General features: G+C 39.7%; 1 protein-coding gene and 1 long non-coding RNA gene across 2 annotated transcripts; one reads left to right on the top strand and one right to left on the bottom strand.

The window, feature by feature from the left end:
* The first annotated feature begins 676 nt into the window (after nt 1-676).
* On the top strand, nt 677-5,865 carry LOC110990400 (uncharacterized). Its single transcript, XM_022255393.2, has 2 exons — nt 677-1,775; nt 3,310-5,865. The coding sequence occupies exons 1-2, from the start codon at nt 984-986 to the stop codon at nt 3,838-3,840; spliced, it is 1,323 nt and encodes a 440-aa protein (XP_022111085.2). The 5' UTR covers nt 677-983; the 3' UTR covers nt 3,841-5,865.
* A 398-nt stretch (nt 5,866-6,263) lies between these two features.
* On the bottom strand, nt 6,264-15,879 carry LOC110990402 (uncharacterized). Its single transcript, XR_002599814.2, has 3 exons — nt 10,276-15,879; nt 9,393-9,550; nt 6,264-8,645 (listed from the first exon to the last, which is right to left on the bottom strand). It is a non-coding gene; the product is annotated as an uncharacterized LOC110990402 (long non-coding RNA).
* Nucleotides 15,880-22,782: the final 6,903 nt, after the last annotated feature.

Genomic DNA, 22,782 nt, shown 5'->3' with positions numbered 1-22,782 from the left:
ACATGACAATAATTACGATTGACAAGGGCAGGGACAGCACAGCAAGGCATAAGTGTTCTCCGTCATTTGCCAATGAGTGAGGAATATAATTGAAATAACTTGAAATTTTGAACCTTTTGGGGTCTTAACTTATTTCGTTTGTATTGCTTTACAATCATTTCTAATTGCCATAATTGTCATATGTTGGCTTTTGTTTCAGAAAATAGGAATTTTAGAGTTGAAACATTGGGAAGCTGAAAAAAATAATTGACTTTCTGACTCAAACAACGTATTCACGAATGGGAATGGAAAAGTCCCTTGCTTCGGCTCGAGCAATTATCAGCGTCCAGACCGCGGTCTCAGTGAAAAAACGATCATTTACAGACACATCCAGCGCACCATGAGTGAGTTGTCATACAAGACCATTCTATTATGCTTTATGAGTACAATGGCCGGGGTCTTATTGGCCGGTCAACGATACATGCAGCTTAATTGTATAGCACTGTACGATAACTGCATATGGGGCCCGGGGAATAAAATTATGTGGAAATGCAGGTGGTGTTCGGCCGATACGCAAACTGAATGCATCCGGTCGATCAGGAAAGAAAAATCTAGCAAAAACCGAAGCTGCTTACTGGTCAGAAGCTGCTTACTGGTCGACGTTCATATCAATCATTTATTAGCAAGATGGGTATTGCTTTCTATCTACACTCATTTATTTATTTCAACCACATCCAACGGCGACCAAATCGCCAGTTACAGGATGGTACATGAAAATTAAATAATATTTAAATATTATATTAACACCCGCTTTCAATTCAGTTACCGCTCAGTGTACACTGTGTCGACGAACATGACCTTGTTGAGGTGAATGAAAGGTCATGTGTTTTTAGTGCTATGGCACCAAACAGTGCATGATGAAGTAAGCCCTCTACAGTACACAGGAACGGACCAGACGGGTACACGTTTTGGGGCTTGGACACCAGTTTCTGCTTGCTCCCATTATGGTACGAATTTCAGATGTAGCCAAACCCGTCTTTCTTCTTTCATTAGTGTTTCTATCTGTTTATTATATTTCAAGAAACTCTAGCTTTTCTAACATAAATGGTTTCGGCTATGGTCAGAGGCATCCACCTCCAAAATATCCGGCGATGGGTCAAGGTCGCTCAGCGGGTACCTACGCGCTAAGAAGAAACGATGTGAATATCATTCCAAAGAACACAGTAACACTCACTATTCGCATGAAGGCCTTACCGAACCTTCGCCGGCGTTTCTATTGTGTACTCCTGATGTCTGCTGTGTTGTTCTGGTCGCCAAAGCTGGGCCCCATTACGCTGATCCTGGATAAGGAGTCGAAGGCGGACCACAAGATGGCAGCCAGACTGCGCAAGCACGAGCAGGAACTCGGTTTCAAGTTTGACATTATCTTCGAACCCCTTCCCAATGACACCACCATCCTGAGAAGCTTTCGAGGGAGGGGCTACGGCCGTCAACTGTGGAGCAGCTTCTTCATGGATCTGTACGTCAACGCCTCTGTCATCGGCTGGACGGACACGGATGTATTGTTCACCACACCCGTTACCCCGGAGAATATCTTCAACGGCCGTAGGCTTCGGGTGCTATCTTTTACGAGGGACAAGGCCGCGTTGGATAGAGCGCACCAGCTGCAATGGTACGAATCGACAAAGGACGCAATCGGTAAGGAGATGGTTGCCGACTTCATGTCGTATTTTCCAGCCTACGTCTGGAGAGACACCATCACCAACTGCAGGAACCACATCATGAAACACATGATGGTAAGTCTGGGATGTAGGCGTTAATTGCACTGGGTTATAAATCGACTTCATAAAAATCGTTCTAGTAATTTTCACCTTTTAAGATCACCATTGAAATGGGACAAGAACACGCATAAGACAAATCCGTGACTGTGGACATGTAAAGAGCCAAGAACAGATGCCACTCAAACTAGGACCGTAAGCATGCAACATGTGGTGGTTTCATCAGTGAGGCGGTGAAGTATCCTACACTTTTACATGTCCACTCTTGACCACCATACTTCTATACCTAGCAACAGTACCTCCATGAAAATGTCCCCGCAGCTCTACCCTATTCTTGGCCCCACCTGCTTATCCATCAATCATTGCACCCCATTAGGCACAGTTCCATGAATCGAATGTAAACAGTCTACACCAATACCCTGCATCTGGATTCCGCAATAAACCAAACAACCACCCGAGGGTCAAATCAAGCTCGTGTTGACGAGCACACCACGTTAGTCAGGCACATTCCCTTGAATGAGACATCACGTCATACTTGTCAAAAGTTGGTTATGGAACTTTTTTGGCTGTTCAACTGAAGTACATGCTCGGGAATCTGTACAATGTAGAGGCCACAGAAAATATAGTGTTAAATAGAGTCACGCACTGTTCGTGAGTTCAAATAACCCATTTCAGAGTCGAGCGTTATTGAATATTACGTGTACTTCAAACAAAAGTCCTGATACTCATTTCTGGCTTGGAGGACGTCGAATGCAGTGGCTAAAGTGAATTTAAATTAACAGTTGAATTTGAATATGTGAATGAGGTTATTGTAAGCCGTAGGCCTATACCTAACATAAAAAAGAACGGCTGTATTTTACCCTGGGAAGTAATTGCAACTTTATCCGTCATTTGGAAACCCTTTCCAATATCTGGTCAGCAACGTTGATCACTATCAGGCTAAATTTCTACAGAGAAACTGAGATGATTCATATCTTCTAAATGCAAGATAACACAAACACAGTAACACAACCCTTTGCTTAGTTTGTTGGATGAGAGGCTTCCTGCAAACTTGAAACCAAAGATCGTATAGCGCCGCCTAGCGGCGCAAGATGGCGAACTTCACCGTGAATACACGTAAAACGTTGTAATTACCATTGGCGCCATTTGAGCAAGCGATACGCCTGCGCAATGCCCATTAATGCACAGGCGCAGGCGCTGCAGCAGGCACGTACGTGCACCTGGTGAGCCTGGGCCGAAGCATTACCGTAAACTGCGCAGGCGTATCGCTTGCTCAAATGGCCCCATGGTAATTACACCTTTTGGGTAGAGTTATCCATCTTGCACCTTCGGCGCTATACGATCTTTGCTTGAAACTGAGGTGGCTCCACACCCACACTTGCATTCTTTTTAGCACGACACGCGCGTGCATTGGCAAATCACGACACGCTATTGGTCGAAGACGCTTGTAACGCGCGCGTACCACCTGTTAACGTGTATAACTGAGCGGCGTGCCAATGAATGGTCTTTTGGATTAACTTGAACATTCCAATTGGATGGACGTCTTTTGCAGGTATCTCAATTTGAGGACGTTTTTCGCAAGCTTTACCCAATTAGCCCGGTCAACATCATCATGAACTACGCCTACCACTTCGAGCATAATCGTTACGACTGGCATCTGGATTTCAATGAAAGTCTCGAGGCACACAACTCTGAACTGCTCCCAGATGTCAACGTCACAGTCAACGACACTTTTCCAGATGTACACGTCGCCATACACACGAACAGAAGCGATGCCTTATTGCAGGGATACTGCGTTGCCAAGCGGTACGTTGGCAGGCAGCCGACCAGCTGCGAACGTTTCGCAGAATCCATAAACTTCCTCATGTTCGAATTCACTCCTGCGAAAAGCCACATGAAGACGTGGTGCTCGCCTGACAAAGGTCGTAACGACTGCATCCGACGTATCGAAGCGCATTACCAGAACTTTCGAAAGTACTACGATGCGGGATGGTATGATCTAGACCTGGGCCGAGTGACCGCCCTGGAGAGAGCCGCTAAGCTAGAGCATGTGACATGCCCACATTTGCGCAACTTCGATTAAATTTGAAGACAGATTACGAGTTCTATACCTTGTAAAGGAAGGCAACAAATATTAACATCAAACGATTTTTTGGGAAAAAAAAAGAATTCACCCCTGCAGTAAAATTTGTATGCCATTAGGGGGTGGTGGCGCAAGTCAAAACCTTGCCCAACTACGGAAATTTAATGTAGGGGTTAATTGCTTACGCCATGTGACACTGGGGGCGCTGTTCATTATACCGATGTGCATATACAATATTATATACTTCCACTTTTGAACCTTATAATTAGGAACTCTACCGTACGTGTATTGTAACTTAATTTGCTTGCTCGTCTGCCATGTTTTAGTGTTCTAAAGGAGTAATTTGGGCTTAAAATTCCGAAAAATTGCCTTTCTGTTTTCCTCAGCGTGGAAAAGTAGGGGTCATTCGGTAACCCTTATTTAGTATGTATTATTGTTAAACGCTACATGTCTGAAATATTCAAGGACAGATCCGGAACAAAACCTTTGGGCGCTGCGGGTCCACAATGTAGATATGTTGATATGAAACGGGGGGGGTGAGGCTAAATTTGGGTGCTCTTTACACGTGTTTAGAAGGGAGGAAAGGACAGGAGACCCCCCCATAAAAAATTCTCATTAAAAAAAATGGGTAGCCTTCCACTTATCCGCCCTGACAGACATGACCGTAAAAGAGCCCGGGTAGGGGGTAGAGTCCCCCGCCCTTATCCGATTTTGTGAAAATTTAACACACTATTCTTGTGCAGCGCCCATTTTTGCGAGACGTAAAGGTAAGTCAAAATGCATTGCCACTGCGGTGCTCAATGCGCGCAGGCTGGCACAAATGTAGCCGTGAATTTCAGAGGCCTGATTGAGTTCAAACTTCACATTTGTAATGACAGCTTAGTGTTTTTACATGCATGCCAAGTTTCAAAAATTAAAGCGCAGCCGAGTTGGGGGGGGGGGTCGCCGCAGCTGTGGACTGGGCCGAAATAACCCGGCTCCTTGAAGTTTAGGGGCTGAAGGGTTTAATGTGGGCAATTTTGTGCGGGGGATGCAGGTAAAATGGTGGATTGTGGGGGGTAACTTGCCGGGCACGGAACTTTGAAAAGGGCGAGGGGCACTGACACCCATCTGACACTAGGGGGCGATGTTTAAGAAGTTGTTCTCCTTTTGTAATTGCTACTGGATAAATTTTGGTTGTTTGGAGGTCTGAAAAATCTTTACGATCCGCATTAATTTATTTTTCTTGCCACAAAAAGTGGGGGCATCGTTCCGTAGCCCATCCCCGGGATTTACGCCAGTGACTAATATGTTCCCAACTGATGGGAAGGTGGTGTTGCATTGCTTAATTGACAATTTTTTCGAGTTAGTGGGGGAAAAAAATCTCATTACTTGTTCTATTTAATTTTTAAGAGCCACTTTATCGAAGTGCTTGGCCCCTCTGCCCACTTTCAACAGATCCACCAATGTAACCGTTATGGATGACTGAAAAAGCTGTCAGAAGCACAACACACGAGAGCCATTGTGCCTTGAGCAGAAGCACCCCCTCATCGGTTGAAAAGAGCCTTATGGGACTGTTCATTGCTTTGGTAGCGTCGCAACCATAACGCATAGGCCTACCTTTCATAGGGCGTTTGTAAAACAGCGGAAGTGCAGTTCTCACTAGGGAAGCCTTCGTAGCAAGAACAATTGCGCCCTCTCTTGGTCAAACTCACAGATCACGTTCTCAGAATCTTTTTTCACTGTAATCTGTTAAATGGGGTTGTTCCAGATTACATGACTATTTGGGGGTCCATTCCTCATTTGCATTGTTCTAAAAATGTGGCTTATTATGTAGATAATAATAAATAAATGACATTAATCTTTGATGAAACTTTCCTGATTGCTTTCATTTTTATTCTCCGTTGCTCAAACTAAACTCGCCTTCAATGCAGTATGGCCGACCTGCGAATAAGGCAAATTAGACCACTGCGCTAGGTCCATGAAACCTCCCTTTCCAGGTTCGTTGGAACCCCATTTCCAGATACTAACATTATGCTCGACATCACCAAAGTTTGAAATTAAAGATTTTCAGCCTTTTTTTAAGCTAAATTGAGCACAAGCTGTTTTTGTCATGCCCATTTTATTTTAGTTCTTTCATTTTTTTTCCATTCCAGTTTAACCTGTCGTCCCTTTTCTAGCAAAAATGTCACCGAATGACATGAAGCAAGTCGGAACCTACCAGCTTTTGTTTTTTAATTCTCAAACGTGACTTTGCATGCACAGCTCTGACAAAAAAAGTTCTTTTGATATTGTTTGAAACAGTTTCATGATCATGACATCTTAACTACACAAATATGCTGCTTTCATTGGCTAATTTCCTTGTGATTCGATTACATTTTTTTCAAGTTGCGAACGGCAACACATGCACAGACAGACAGATATAAAAAAAAAATGAAGCTCAATCACCGTTCCACTTTTTAACCTTTAAATTCTTATGTCATTTTAAATCTTAAGTCTTCTTTCAGATAATCAAAACATTGTTCCGGTATTCTTACATTTCAACACAAATCTGAACAATTTGTGAAACTTGTAGCACAAAATAATAACTAACTTTGGTCCTATTTAGGACAAATGCCTTTAGAAACGTACTTTTTGGGCCCCTTTTTCGATTAGGAGAGGGCTGCTTTCGATTTTGAAATCTTTTGCCCTCGAGATCTAACAAGTGTAACCATTTCCTTCCAATACTTGCGTTTAAACGTAATTGCTCAAGATATTGAAAGATCCATATCAACGGCACTTTTTGTCGGTTTTGTTTCTCTTTTATAAATTTTTTACCTATAAAGCATCTAAAAAGCAGGACGACGTTAGCGATGATCCCTCATAAAGAGTAGTTTGGGAACTGAATACTGTCACAGTAAGCAATTTGAAATAATCGTTGAGATGAAATATTACAAAGAATTTAGTACTTTCAAAATGGTGCATTTGAAACAAGATATGGGACGGAGAGAACCCCCCCCGCCTTTGTGTTGGTCATTGTTTGATTGGAAACTCCGGGATTCTTTACAGACTTCTGGGGGAAAGAATTTGGTAACAATAGTCTTGAGTGTGTATAGTGATTGGACAGGTAAGGGGGGTACCCCTCCGTCCCATATCTTGCCTGGTATAAAATGGTCCGTCATTGCTTTTTGTGACGTTACCGACAGGTTTCAACCTGCATAAACCAATTCAGTGATCGTATTCTGGCGTCAATTTGCCTAAAATCCTTGTTATTTACACAATAGCGAAAACCTAGGAAGGGACTGGATGAACTTTTATTCACTTTGTCGTTTCGTTTGTAATAAGCACTATAGTCATTCCCGAGAATTAAATAAGTGCACTCGGATTACTACTTCGTTTGCCCAAAGAATTACTCCCACAATTTGCGCAAAGAAATTAGTAACTTGTGCTAACAATGAGCAATTCGTGGAGAATCACTAATGTGTGTTAATGTGGTACGGGAGTAATTTGCGCCAACAAATCATTGGAGTAATTCGTTGGAAGAAATTAGAAATTTGTGGGAACAAATTACTAATTTCTTTGAGTGGATTACTGGAGTAATTCGTTCGAGTGAATAAGTAATTTGCGGAGAAAAACAAATTACTAATTTCTGTCAACAAATGACAAGAGAGATTCCTTGGAAAAAAAGGAAATTCATGCACACGAATGATTAATTCATGCAAACAAATTTGTAATTTATGTGAACGAATTATTAATTTGTGACTACGAATTAACAATTTTTGACGTTATTTGTTGAGACGAATCACCGACTTTTGCTAAAGAATTACAGTAATCCATGCACGTAAATTAGTCATTTGTGCGATCGACGAAGCAATCCATGGAAAATTACTGAGTTTTACAAACGAATTACCGGAGTAATTCGTACAAACAAATCAGTAATTATTCCAAACAAATTACTGTAATGTTCGAACAAATTACAAGGGTCGTTTGCTCCTAGAAGCAGTAATTTATGGGAACGAATTACCAAGCTGTGCAAACTACTTTGAGTAATCCGAGCGCAGAAATATGGAATTTCTGGGAACGAAATAATATTCCCTGCACACCAAATAACAGCTCGAATGAATGGTTCCATCGAGTTTCTTCCTAGGCTGCACATAGTACATAAATGTGTAAACAGAAAAAGTTTTAGATACCTTTTCCATTAGCATGGAATTATTAACCTTATGAACAAAAGTAGGTGCAGTTCTGGACGAACGTTTATACACATTTTGACTGAAGCTTCAATAATATTCTACCACTCTTTTTGTCAACATTCGTTTTTATTAGTAACAGCTTTTGGTTTGCTTGAATGTTTTCCATTTATTTGAAGTGGATGTATAAAAATTGGCTTATTGGTAATAGGAAAGAACTGTTGCCAATAATTGGAAGGTTGAAATGGCAATTTAATTAACAAAATTGATAAAAATGTGTACAAACGTTTGACTGCAAACGAGACGTTTGTTAAAAAAACGTCCACGTCGAACCAACTTCCATACGACATAAGACTGAAAATAAGGACAAGACTTTTTAGAGTGAGAAAAAAACACTCTGAATTTTGATGAAAAAAGTTCTAAAAAGAGCCACTCTTGGGAGACTCGAGTGTCATTTTAATCAATCGGAGGGAGGAAATACACTCCAATTTGTCTTTGCCTTAGTTTCAATTAGGGTGAATATTCACGAATATGCAGTGAATATTCACCCTTTGGAATTATGAGAGAACGTGTCCAAGTTGAGTGGGAAGAGTAGCAGCAGCTCCCAATGTTGGTCGTCGATCGGCCACTGGCGTCGTCTGGTCGGTCGTAAGGAACCTGGGCAAATGACAAAGTAGGACAAAGTATTAGTTATCGTTTATCGTTGCAGACCAACAGGACCAAATGCAAGAGTGCCACCCGAAGAAATGCCTTGTGATGACCTTGGTTATTTTGATACAGCGCCCAACAAGTTCAGGGTTTCTTACACTTGTCACTTTTGAAATTCAAGGGATAATTAGGACACTGTGCCATTTTGCTGGTCTCAGAAGAGGAATCAAAATTTCTCAGCTAAAATTGCAAGAGGACGGTTTAAAAGCTTGACATCCAAAAAATTAAAATCCACCTTCAACAGCCATAATCAAGGCGCTGGGGGGGTATATAACAGACTTTCTCATGAAAGGTACAGCAAATTTACAAGTATTAATCAGAAGCAAAAGGGCGTGTCTTGAACCCTACTCAACTGGACCAAATTAACAAAAATATGGTTGGCATTACATGTATTCAAATACTCTACAAGTCACAGAGGGGGACATTACTAGCATTGGATAAGACCGCCCAGTGGCACACCCAAGTGGGGGGGCCTTCACAAGTTTTGTATTTGTACTTTTTCACAATGAAGATCCGGCATGAACCTACGTTTTTCCTACTCCCTACATCCTTATGTGATATAGCAATATATCCCAGTCCCCTATAGGTAAACGGGGAGGGGTCTTGAGCACCATGCAAGAGCTACTTTCGGGGGGGGGTGAATTACAGTCTGATCCCCCCGTGACAAATCCTAGGTGTGCCGCTGAGAATGCATACCTTGATGGGCTGACGGGGAAGTTCTGGTGGTGATAAGCAAGTCCGGTTGACAGCTATGCGCTGTGTGGCGTGCAGCAAGGTCGATTCTGCTCCTGGTCCAGTGATCCACGTCCCGCCAATTATGAAGTGGTAAACCATCTCAAGCAGCCTGATCAACTCTGCATTCCAGAAATAGAAAGAAACAAGAAAAACAAGCATTGAGAGTTTGTCAATTATTCCACCGATACAAGATTCTTTGGGAACTTGGACAAAGTGGGACTCTTCTGGACAGTTTTTTTTTTTAAATGAAAGTTTTCCCACGTTTGGACTTGAGAAATTTTCCCTCAGAATTCCAAGTGGCGTGCAAATCAAGCAGGTTGTGTACGTCGCCGTCCAGTTCTTCCTCATTCCAATCGGTCATCGTCTTCCAAGAGCTCGGTCTTGTGAAATGTCTATCTTCCGCCAGCAAGGCATATGGGTGGGAAGGTAGTTCTTGCCTTGTACAATACCCGGGCTGTCGACATTTAAACAAAAACGACAGAAATAAAAACACAAACAAAAGCACCCTCCCTCCAATAAAAAGCATTCCCTGGCTCAACAAACACTGTGAAACATTGAACAAAGTTCAATAATTCGGATATTTACCTTTTTCTGAGAAATTTTCCATAAGAGTTTCCGTAAGAGCTACCCAACATTTGGACACCTTGTTGAGGTGATATTATGCCAAAGTTAGGGCAAAAAGTCGTCCAATAATGCCCAAATGTTTTACCGTGCACAGACTCACTGTATCAACTTTTATAGAAATAAAAGTTTTAGAAATCGATGAGGATGGATGTTTTACACCCAATGGAAAAAGGGAGATACACTTTTGGTCGAGTACACACATTTTGATAATACATCTTACGCCTTCTTTGATGTTCTTGGGGAGAATGCTGATGGCCGACAGCATCCAGTGTATGATGTTACAGCAAGAGGAATTTGGCGCCTATAAGTCCAGTCATCCACGTCCCGTTTGTGTCGGAAAACTCTCTCGAAGCATCCCACGCTCTGCATTTTGCAAAAAGGAAAAGACTGGATAAAAGTGAGCAAAATGAAAATTTCCAAGTTGTGATTTGGGAGACTCAGCACCAGAATTCCAAAAGGTGGACATTTCAAACAGGGTCAAAGTCACCATCAAGATCTCCTTTGCGCTAATTGGTCAGCACCATTACAGAAATCTGTCCTCATTGCCAATCCTCTTCCCTCAGTAGGCTACGTGGGCGCTAAGTAGTCTTTGCCTGGTAGGGTACAGTCTGGCTGTTGACATGAAAAGAAAAACACTAGCCAAGGCAGGCTAGATTCAATATAAATATATGCAACTATCATTCATCACCAGCACAAGTCTTACACATTACCTCGGGGTCTAGCCCTACCTGTTCATCTATGCCTAACTGATTCTACATTTTTTCTAGTAGGCCTTGCTAAAGTAAACAGTACTAAGCCTAACTACAACATGCATGTTGAATAATAATGCTAAATCTAGGATTCCTCAATAGTCTTAATTCTCCAGCAGAGAAGGAAGCGTTTGAATTTCAGGCAGCAAACGATCTACCTCCGCAAGATCTGTTGCCTCATTGAGCATATACAACGTTTTAGAAACGCAGCAGCGCACTATTGAAAGCGTCCTGAACATGAATCACAGCAGGGAATTGGGCAGAGATTTTATCCACATAGATGACCACTTTAGCATCATCAGATGACAGTGAACTACGGTTGGCGGGGCCAATCGTAACGAGACAGGTTGAACTAGGCCTGCTGCGCTTCCTTACGTACCCAACGAATTAAGTCCACAAAAATGTTGGGTGAAGAATGTCACAAATCAATCCACTGATTGTAAACTCGCTGTAACTGAAGCTTCACATTCCTGGAAAAAATGACCCTAATTTGCCGATCTTTGCTGGTCGGACTTGCGTTCAGGACAGTTGTGCATGTACAACAGTTTTACCTTGTAAGAGTGACAAATTCGGTTATGCAAGAGTGTCCTACCATCAGTTAGACAATCGTTAATTCCCAGTAACTGATGCTTCATACTTGCCTATTTCAAAATATGATTTGCCAATCACTTCAGGTCGGACTGAACGTACGTTCGGGCCGTTTATAAAGAACTTCCATGTAATTAGAGCATTACTTTACCAAAAACAAACAAACAAACAAACAAATATACAAAATGCTAGTTAGTCGTTCTTCGGATGTTGGGCTTCCGTGTAGCGTTAGGAGCTGTAGCACTTTTTACTTGGGATAGAATCAGGCACATGACAGAAAATTTATAATCCGTGAGAAGACAGACAAAAAATGCCATGCGTCCATCGACTGATACAGTAACCGAAGCCTAACTTCTCAGGAAAAATATGAACCTATTGTGCCAACCTTTATAGGTCGGGCTTATGTTCAGGACTGTTACACAGCTTTTTTACACGGGCTACAACCCCAAACTGTCAACAAATTCATAGCCATAAAACGTCACGTTAATCGCTTGATTGTATATTTCATCGTAGATGTTTTAAGCTTCTGGAGAACACAATGGCCCTACTCTTCCGATCTTTGGTAATCGGACTTTCGTTCAGATCTGGTATTCAGTAATCACCTGAAAACAAATGATACATGTAGTTCATGAGAATACTTGAGTAACATATGCCAATTAACCAATCAAAAACAGTAACAGTTTTACTTTTCTGGAAAAATACAACATAACCCTAATTTGCCGATCTTTGCAGTTCGGACATATGATTGGAACTGTCTTACAACATGTTTACATAGGATACAACCTTACACGTGCATGGCAACCATTACAATCTGCGGAAATATTTGAAGAAAACTTTCACGTAGACCGATCGAAATGTTACAGTAGTAAAATGTTACTTTTCTGGTAAAAAATACACAATGACCCCAATGTGCCAATCTTTCCAGTTCAGGCATATTTTTTTCAGATTCGTGTTACAATAATTTTACATTGGATACAACCTAGCATGTTACAAATTTCAAGTCACGAGAATATTTGATAAAAATATTTCGTAACAGTCGATCATAAACTCACAGTTATTAAAAATTTACTTTACTGGAAAACAAAACCATGACCCTACTTTGCCCACCTTTGCAGGTCGGACTTACGTTCTGCTCAGATAAAAATTACATGCGACAATTTAAATCCAAAAGAGAATATTTGACGATTAATTTGCCAATCGATCGATCAAAATCTCACAGTAATAAAAAGGTTACTTTGGGGAAAAACTACACAATGATCCTAAGTTGCCGATTCCGTTCGGACTTACGTTCAGGTCAGTTACACGCCACATTCCATGGAAACAACCTTATAGTGTATACATGTATAAAAAACATATAATCTGCAAAAGTATTTGATGATCAATGTCATGTCAATCGACCGATAATAAACTCACAGTAGATGTTTTCATTTTCTGGAAAACAAAACACGATTACCTGAGTTTGTCGATTCTGCAGTTCGTACGGTCAGATCGGTTCGGCCTATTCAGCGATCATGGGATAACAACCTTAGTATATTTTATGAACCATTTGCCCATCGACGGGCAATTGAGGTTTTACTTTTCAGTACAAAAATAGACAATAACCCTAATGTATCCATGTTTGCTAATCCAGACTTACATTCATGCTGTATGTACAACAGCATGTTTACATGGGATACAGCCTCACATTTAACAACAAATTATAATCCTCGAGAAAATTTGAAGAAAACTGTCGAGTTGACTGAGCGAGATCTCGCAGTAATGTACATTTCACTTTTCTGGAAAATACACAATGGCCCTAATGTGGCGATCTTTATGGTTTAGACTTTGGTTCAGACCCCTTTTACAGTAATTTTACATGGGATACAAACTAACGCGTGACAAAAAAATTATACCTTCATGATTATTTGATAAGTATGGTGCAAATCGACGATTAAAAAAGCTCATGGGATTTAAAATATTACTTTTATGGAAAGAAATATGCAATGACCCAAAGTTGCCGATCTTTGCAGTTCGGATTTGGGCCAGCTGTTTAACAGCAAGGTCACATGGAATATGACACGTGACAACAAATTATAAACTGCGTCATTGTTTGATGAAATATGCTGTGCAAATCTACCAATCGTAACTCATGCAGTGGGCAGTTTGATATTTTACTAGAAAACAAATATAGAATTACCCGAGGATTGATTTAACATCACAAAATGAAAACAATCATTTTTATCTTGGACATTCCACTGAACAAACAACGTGCAGAATGAAGTAGCCGTCTGTAGACGATGATGAAATTAAACCAATCGTTTTCAAGAACGAAATTGACAGGCCTATTTCTTTTTATTAACAAGAACGAAAAAGTGTCGTTTGGGGGATAACGTAGGCAGCATGTATTTCCTTTCCTTTTTCTGTTTTCAATTGTGTAGAGAGATAATTTGACGATACCGGGTTTTTTTTTTCGAATATGATGCAACCGAATTACTTTTTCTGCAGATTAATAGGATGGTTACAGGTATGTGCACTCGTTGCACTGACAATGACAAGGTCAAAACAATGTGCATCAAAACAAAATGACGATAAAAACAGTTTTATAATTTCTTCGTAAACAACTTTCCTTTGCAGCATTTATAAACAAACGCGAAAGAGTGTCGTTTCGTTTATTACAAAACATGTTTATTTTTATTACCCTTTTTCTCACTCGATTTGCAACAAAGCAACGATACTATTTACTCGAGGATAAAACCGACGTCGCTAAACACCTTTATAAACAAAGTTAAAGAAAGTGGCATGTGTGCGCTCGGTCGATTGAAAATAACCAAGTCGAAATAATGTACTTCAACCTGGTCATTTCACTTGACAAAAACTTGTGCAAAACGGAGGTGACGTTTATCGACTATAATTAAATTTAACCCATTGCGAAGACGAAAGCCTTTTTCATATTTTTTGTTCGTAAACAACTTCCCTCTGAAGTATTTGTCGACAAACGCGAAAGAGAGTTGTTTGATGATTACGAAAACGTGTTTATTTTTATTACCCTTTTTCTCGCTCGATTTGCAACACAACAAAGCAACGATACGATTTACTCCAGGATAAAACCAACGTCGCTAAAACCTTCATAAACAAAGTTTAATGATAGTGGCATATATGTGATCGCTCGATTGAAAATAACCAGGTCGAAATAATGTACTTCAACCTGGTCATTTCGTTGACAAAAAGATCCTGCAGAACAAACGTGGCGTTTATCAACAAGACCTACATGAAATCGATTACGGAGACGAAGAGCTTTTACCATTTTTTTATAAACTCACTCGACAATGCAACAAAGCAACGATACGATTTATTCGAGGATAAAACGTCCATTAACACTTTTTTAAAGAAAGTGTAATGACAGTGGCATGTGTGCACCCGGTCGATTGAAAATAACTAGGTCGAAACAATGCACTTCAACCTGGTCATTTCACTTGACAAAAACTTGTGCAAAACGGGGGTGGCGTTTATCGACAATAATTACATTTAACCCATTACGAAGACGAAAAGCCGTTTTCATATTTTTTTTCGTAAACATTTTTCCTCTGAAGTATTTTTAGACAAACGCGAAAGAGAGTTGGTTCGATTATTACGAAAACGTATTTATTTTTACTATCCTTTTTCTCACTCGAACAAACGTGCCGTTTATCGACAAGACCTACATTAAATCGATTACGGAGACGAAGAGCTTTTACCATTTTTTTTTTATAAACTCACTCGACAATGCAACAAAGCAACAATACGATTTAATCGAGGATAAAACATAGCTAAACACCATTTAAAACAAAGTTTAATGTGGTGGCATGTGTGTGATCGCTCGATTGAAAATAACCAGGTCGAAATAATGTACTTCAACCTGGTCATTTCACTTGACAAAAAACCTGCCGTCGAAACGTGGCGTTTCTCGACAGGAACTACATTTAATCATTACGAAGACGAAAAGCTATTATTTTTTCATATTTTCACTCGATTTACAATACAAAAATAAACCAAAAACGATACCATTTACTCGAGGATAAACGTCCTTGAACAGATTTTAAACAAAGTTTAATGGCAGTGGCATGTGTGCACTCGGTCGATTGAAAATAACTAGGTCGAAATAATGCACTTCAACCTGGTCATTTTACTTGACAAAAACTTGTGCAAAACGGGGGTGGCGTTTATCGATAATAAATACATTTAACCCATTACGAAGACGAAAAGCCGTTTTCATATTTTTTCGTAAACATTTTTCCTCTGAAGTATTTTTTGACAAACGCGAAAGAGAGTTGGTTAGATTATTACGAAAACGTATTTATTTTTACTATCCTTTTTCTCACTCGATTTGCAACTCAACAAGGCAACGATACGATTTACTCAACGATAAAACGTCGTTAAACACCATTTAAAACAAAGTTTAATGTGCTGGCATGTGTGCGATCGTTCCATTGAGAATAACCAGGTCGAAATAATGTACTCCAACCTGGCCATTTTACTTGACAAAAAAAACCTGCCGTCGAAACGTGCCGTTTCTCGACAGGAATTACATTTAATAATTACGAAGATGAAGAGCTATTACCACTTTTTCCATATTCTCACTTGATTTACAATAGAACAAAGCGACGTTACGATTTATTCGAGGATAAAACGTCCCTTAACACCTTTTTAAAGAAAGTGTAATGACAGTGGCATGTGTGCGCTCGGTCGATTGAAAATAACCAGGTCGAAATAATGTACTTCAACCTGGTCATTTCAGTGAACAAAAACTTGTGCAAAACGGAGATGGCGTTTATCGACTATAAATAAATTTAACCCATTGCGAAGACAAAAGCCGTTTTCATATTTTTTGTTCGTAAACAACTTCCCTCTGAAGTATTTGTCGACAAACGCGAAAGAGAGTTGGTTGATATTTACGAAAACGTGTTAATTTTTATTACCTTTTTTCTCGCTCGATTTGCAACACAACAAAGCAACGATACGATTTACTCCAGGATACAACCGACGTCGCCAAAACCTTTATAAACAAATTTTAATGATAGTGGCATATATGTGATCGCTCGATTGAAAATAACCAGGTCGAAATAATTTACTTCAACCTGGTCATTTCATTGACAAAAAGATCCTGCAAGACAAACGTGGCGTTTATCAACAAGACTTACATTAAATCGATTACGACGACGAAGAGCTTTTAGCACTTTTTTCATATTCTCACTCGATTTACAATGCAACAAAGCAACGATACAATTTATTCGAGGATAAAACGTCCCTAAACATCTTTTCAAACAATGTTTATTGACAGTGGCATGTGCGCACTCGGTCGATTGAAAATAACTAGGTCGAAATAATGTACTTCAACCTGGTCATTTCACTTGACAAAAACTTGTGCAAAACGGGGGTGGCGTTTATCGATAATAATTACATTTAACCCATTACGAAGACGAAAAGCCGTTTTCATATTTTTTTTCGTAAACATTTTTCCTCTGAATTATTTTTCGACAAACGCGAAAGAGAGCTGGTTCGATTATTACGAAAACGTATTTATTTTTACTATCTTTTTCTCGCTCGATTTGCAACTCAACAAAGCAACGATACGATTTACTCGAGGATAAAACATAGCTAAACACCATTTAAAACAATGTTTAATGTGGTGGCATGTGTGTGATCGCTCGATTGAAATAACCAGGTCGAAATAATGTACTTCAACCTGGTCATTTCACTGAACAAAAAATCCTGCAGGATAAACGTGGCATTTATTGACAAGGATTACAATTAATCGATAACGAAGATGAAGAGCTATTACCACTTTTTCCATATTCTCACTCGATTTACAATACAACAAAGCGACGTTACGATTTACTCGAGGATAAAACGTCTCTTAACACCTTTTTAAAGAAAGTTTAACGACAGTGGCATGTGTGCGCTCGGTCGATTGAAAATAACCAGGTCGAAATAATGTACTTCAACCTGGTCATTTCACTGGACAAAAACGTGTGCAAAACGGAGGTGGTGTTTATTGACTATAATTAAATTTAACCCATTGCGAAGACAAAAGCCGTTTTCATATTTTTTGTTCGTAAACAACTTCCCTCTGAAGTATTTGTCGACAAACGCGAAAGAGAGTTGGTTGATAATTACGAAAACGTGTTAATTTTTATTACCTTTTTTCTCGCTCGATTTGCAACACAACAAAGCAACGATACGATTTACTCCAGGATACAACCGACGTCGCTAAAACCTTTATAAACAAATTTTAATGATAGTGGCATATATGTGATCGCTCGATTGAAAATAACCAGGTCGAAATAATTTACTTCAACCTGGTCATTTCATTGACAAAAAGATCCTGCAGGCCAAACGTGGCGTTTATCAACAAGACTTACATTAAATCGATTACGACGACGAAGAGCTTTTAGCACTTTTTTCATATTCTCACTCGATTTACAATGCAACAAAGCAACGATACGATTTATTCGAGGATAAAACGTCCCTAAACATCTTTTCAAACAATGTTTATTGACAGTGGCATGTGCGCACTCGGTCGATTGAAAATAACTAGGTCGAAATAATGTACTTCAACCTGGTCATTTCACTTGACAAAAACTTATGCAAAACGGAGGTGGCGTTTATCGATAATAATTGCATTTAACCCATTACGAAGACAAAAAGCCGTTTTCATATTTCTTTTTCATTTTTTTTGAAACAACTTTCCTCTGAAGTATTTGTTAACAAACGCGAAAAAGTGTTATTACGAAAACATCTTTAGTTTTATTATCGATATCCTTTTTCACACTCGATTTGAAACACAACGGAGCAACAATACGATTTACTCGAGGATAAAACGTAGCTAAACACCTTTATAAAGAAAGTTTAATGACAGTGGCATGTGTGAGCCCGGCCGATTGAAAATAACCAGGTCAAAATAATGTACTTCAACCTGGTCATTTTACTTGACAAAAAAAACCTGCCGTCGAAACGTGCCGTTTCTCGACAGGAATTACATTTAATAATTACGAAGACGAAGAGCTATTACCATTTTTTTCATATTCTCACTCGATTTACAATACAACAAAGCGACGTTACGATTTACTCGAGGATAAAACGTCCCTTAACACCTTTTTAAAGAAAGTTTAACGACAGTGGCATGTGTGCGCTCGGTCGATTGAAAATAACCAGGTCGAAATAATGTACTTCAACCTGGTCATTTCACTGAACAAAAATCGTGCGAGACAAACGTGGCATTTTATCGACAATTTTATTTAATCGATTGCGAAGAGAAAAATGCCGTTTTCATAATTTCTTCGTAAACAACTTTCCTATGAAGTATTTAACAAACGCAGAAGAGCGTCATTTCGACACGACGAAAACTTGTTTCTTCGCCTTGCAACATAAAGCAACGATACGTCTTCGAAGATAAACGTTGGTAGGCAGTTAACTCAAAGACGGGCCGAGAATGAAATTGTCGTTTATTATAGACAGATGGATGTCGTAGATCTGTTATTAGACAATGACGACGTTTCGCAAAAACATTTGATTTGGGTGCTTTGCTGGTACTGAGATGACCGCTGCTCAGCCTTAGTCGTTTTGCCTAGGAAGGTACTGACGTTGTCGTCAGAACTCTGGAGCTATTGTTGCGTTGGGGTGGCTTTCAAGCTGCTGCCAATAAAGATACCTCTCCTCCCATCTCCATGTTTCCGTAGTGGGATTTTTTGGTATGCATTAAAACAGAACCCAATTAGATAACTACCTCACCATTGTCCTGTTCTATATCTACTTTTTTTCATTGCTGCATAACCGACTTCAACAGTCCCTCCGCCGTTCTTTTATCTTAACAAATTATACATAATTCCATTATTGGACAAAGTTCTACCTTCTTTTTTTTCAATGCATAATCCACTAGGACAACAGACCCGCCGTCGTCCTTTTGTCTCCATCAATTATTCATAATTCTATTGTTGGATAACAGTTCCACCGTTTTCTTTCAATGCATAATCCACTGGGACAACAGACCCGCCGTCGTCCTTTTGTCTCCATCAATTATTCATAATTCTATTGTTGGATAACAGTTCCACCGTTTTCTTTCAATGCATAATCCACTTGGACAACAGACCCGCCGTCGTCCTTTTGTCTCCATCAATTATTTATAATTCAATTGTTGGATAACAGTTCCACCTTCTTTCTTTTAATGCATAATCCACTTGGACAACAGACCCGCCGTCGTCCTTTTGTCTCCATCAATTGTTCCTAGCTCTATTGTTGGATAACAGTTCCACCTTCTTTCTTTCAATGCATAATCCACTGGGACAACAGACCCGCCGTCGTCCTTTTGTCTCCATCAGTGATTCCTAATTCTATTGTTGGATAACAGTTCCACCGTTTTCTTTCAATGCATAATCCACTTGGACAACAGACCCGCCGTCGTCCTTTTGTCTCCATCAATTATTCATAATTCTATTGTTGGATAACAGTTCCACCTTTTTCTTTCAATGCATAATCCACTTGGACAACAGACCCGCCGTCGTCCTTTTGTCTCAATCAATTATTCCTAATTATATTGTTGGATAACAGTTCCACCTTCTTTCTTTCAATGCATAATCCACTTGGACAACAGACCCGCCGTCGTCCTTTTGTCTGCATCAATTATTCCTAGCTCTATTGTTGGATAACAGTTCCACCTTTTTCTTTCAATGCATAATCCACTTGGACAACAGACCCGCCGTCGTCCTTTTGTCTCCATCAATTATTCCTAATTCTATTGTTGGATAACAGTTCCACCTTTTTCTTTCACTGCATAATCCACTTGGACAACAGACCCGCCGTCGTCCTTTCGTCCCCATAAATATTATTCATAATTTTATTGTTGGAAAACAGTTCCACCTTTTTCTTTTAATGCATAATCCACTTGGACAACAGACCCGCCGTCGTCCTTTTGTCTCAATCAATTATTCCTAATTATATTGTTGGATAACAGTTCCACCTTCTTTCTTTCAATGCATAATCCACTTGGACAACAGACCCGCCGTCGTCCTTTTGTCTGCATCAATTATTCCTAGCTCTATTGTTGGATAACAGTTCCACCTTTTTCTTTCAATGCATAATCCACTTGGACAACAGACCCGCCGTCGTCCTTTTGTCTCCATCAATTATTCCTAATTCTATTGTTGGATAACAGTTCCACCTTTTTCTTTCAATGCATAATCCACTTGGACAACAGACCCGCCGTCGTCCTTTTGTCCCCATAAATTATTCATAATTCCATTGTTGGAAAACAGTTCCACGGTTTTCTTTCAATGCATAATCCACTTGGACAACAGACCCGCCGTCGTCCTTTCGTCCCCATAAATATTATTCATAATTTTATTGTTGGAAAACAGTTCCACCTTTTTCTTTTAATGCATAATCCACTTGGACAACAGACCCGCCGTCGTCCTTTTGTCTCCATCAATTATTCCTAATTCTATTGTTGGATAACAGTTCCACCTTTTTCTTTCAATGCATAATCCACTTGGACAACAGACCCGCCGTCGTCCTTTCGTCCCCATAAATATTATTCATAATTTTATTGTTGGAAAACAGTTCCACCTTTTTCTTTTAATGCATAATCCACTTGGACAACAGACCCGCCGTCGTCCTTTTGTCTCCATAAATTATTCATAATTCCATTGTTGGATAACAGTTCCACCTTTTTCTTTCAATGCATAATCCACTTGGACAACAGACCCGCCGTCGTCCTTTTGTCTCCATCAATTATTCATAATTCCATTTTTGGAAAACAGTTCCACCTTCTTTCTTTCAATGCATAATCCACTTGGACAACAGACCCGCCGTCGTCCTTTTGTCTCCATAAATTATTCCTAATTCCATTGTTGGATAACAGTTCCACCTTTTTCTTTCAATGCATAATCCACTTGGACAACAGACCCGCCGTCGTCCTTTTGTCTCCATCAATTATTCATAATTCAATTGTTGGAAAACAGTTCCTTCTTTCTTTCAATGCATAATCCACTTGGACAACAGACCCGCCGTCGTCCTTTTGTCTCCATAAATTATTCATAATTCTATTGTTAGAAAACAGTTCCACCTTTTTCTTTCAATGCATAATCCACTGGGACAACAGTCTCGCCGTCGTCCATGTTTGCGATTAATGCATCTTTCAAGCAATTTTCGTTGGATTTTTTAAGGTTACACACATTCAACCGGACAACGGTCCCGCCGTTGTCTTTTGATCCTAATACTTTACACATAATTTCAGTAGATGAACATTAGTCCTGTCGCTTTCCCCTGAACTTACAACTTTAATGAACCAATTTACAACAGTGAGGCTATTCTAATATTCTTATACATATACTATATAAACATATTGAAATCACTGTTAATGTTAATTTTCCTTTTTAATCCTTGTAAACTCATAAGCTATGGAAGGAATTCCAAGACTGAGAAAAAAAATTAAGTCTACTTCGAAAATCATTAGAGCCCTCTGCAGTTTGTCCATTTATCTTGAGCCCTGGAGTTGTTGACAGTTCGAAGCCAGCACGTTGCACCTGGTCACATACCGCGCCATTCAACTTCATGAAGGAGCGCGCTCGTTTCATTCATAAACAAATTTCAACACCGTTGGACCGCTCGTCTCATTCTGATTGTATTCGTCCGGAATTTGGGTTACGCACAAAAGGCCGAATAGGATACGTTTCGTGCAAACAAAAAGAGCACTTAAATATACCGTACAGAGATGTTTCGAAGATACGTTCTTTTGACCAAATTTTCAAGGATTTGCTTCGTCATTTTAGAAAACCGTGAAGGATATTTGCATTTTGTCCTGTTTGACACATTTGGAAATTTCTTCAAGACAAAACTACCTGACTACGGTCATATAATTCAATACCACCTACCTCGGGGTCTGATCTTTAGGCAAATTAAACATCAAACTCACCACGGTGCTTGGTACGAGTCCAAATCGTCAATCAGATCATTCGACAAAATAACACACTATTGCAATCGCATTTAAGAGTTCAGTTCACTGTTTTCATTGGGTTCAGTTTTTCACAAGTTCACAAATGTCCATCTTGATTCCTCGTTCCTTGAAGGACTATTGTGGTAACGACTTACATCAATCCTCAGGTCATTCGACATAAACACACAATTTCAAACACATTACTAGAAGTTCAGTTCACTTTTTCCAGTGGGCCATAGGCCCTAGAGTTTAGTTTTTCACAAGTTCACAAATGTCCAGCTCGATTCTTCGTTCCTTGAGGGACCGTTGTGCCAACGAAGTACATCAATTCTCAGATCATTCGACAAAATAACACACAATTTCAATCACATTTAAAGGTTCAGTGTACTTTTTTTCATTATGTCATGAGTTCAGTTTTTCACAAGGTCACAAAATGTGCAGATTC

The sequence above is a fragment of the Acanthaster planci genome, linkage group LG10, assembly GCF_054643075.1.
Source record: "Acanthaster planci isolate LZ-2023a linkage group LG10, COTS_SCS, whole genome shotgun sequence".
NCBI classification, from domain to species: Eukaryota; Metazoa; Echinodermata; class Asteroidea; order Valvatida; family Acanthasteridae; genus Acanthaster; species Acanthaster planci.
Note: the sequence above shows the minus strand (reverse complement) of the source record. Positions and strands in the feature narration are given on the sequence as shown.

What these genes read in the sequence shown, in the direction of transcription:
- LOC110990400 (XM_022255393.2), top strand. Translation starts at nt 984, where the DNA reads ATGGTACGAATTTCAGATGTAGCCAAACCCGTCTTTCTTCTTTCATTA. An exon ending in ACATCATGAAACACATGATG is followed by an intron (nt 1,776 to 3,309) that starts GTAAGTCTGGGA and finishes CGTCTTTTGCAG; the next exon opens with GTATCTCAATTTGAGGACGT.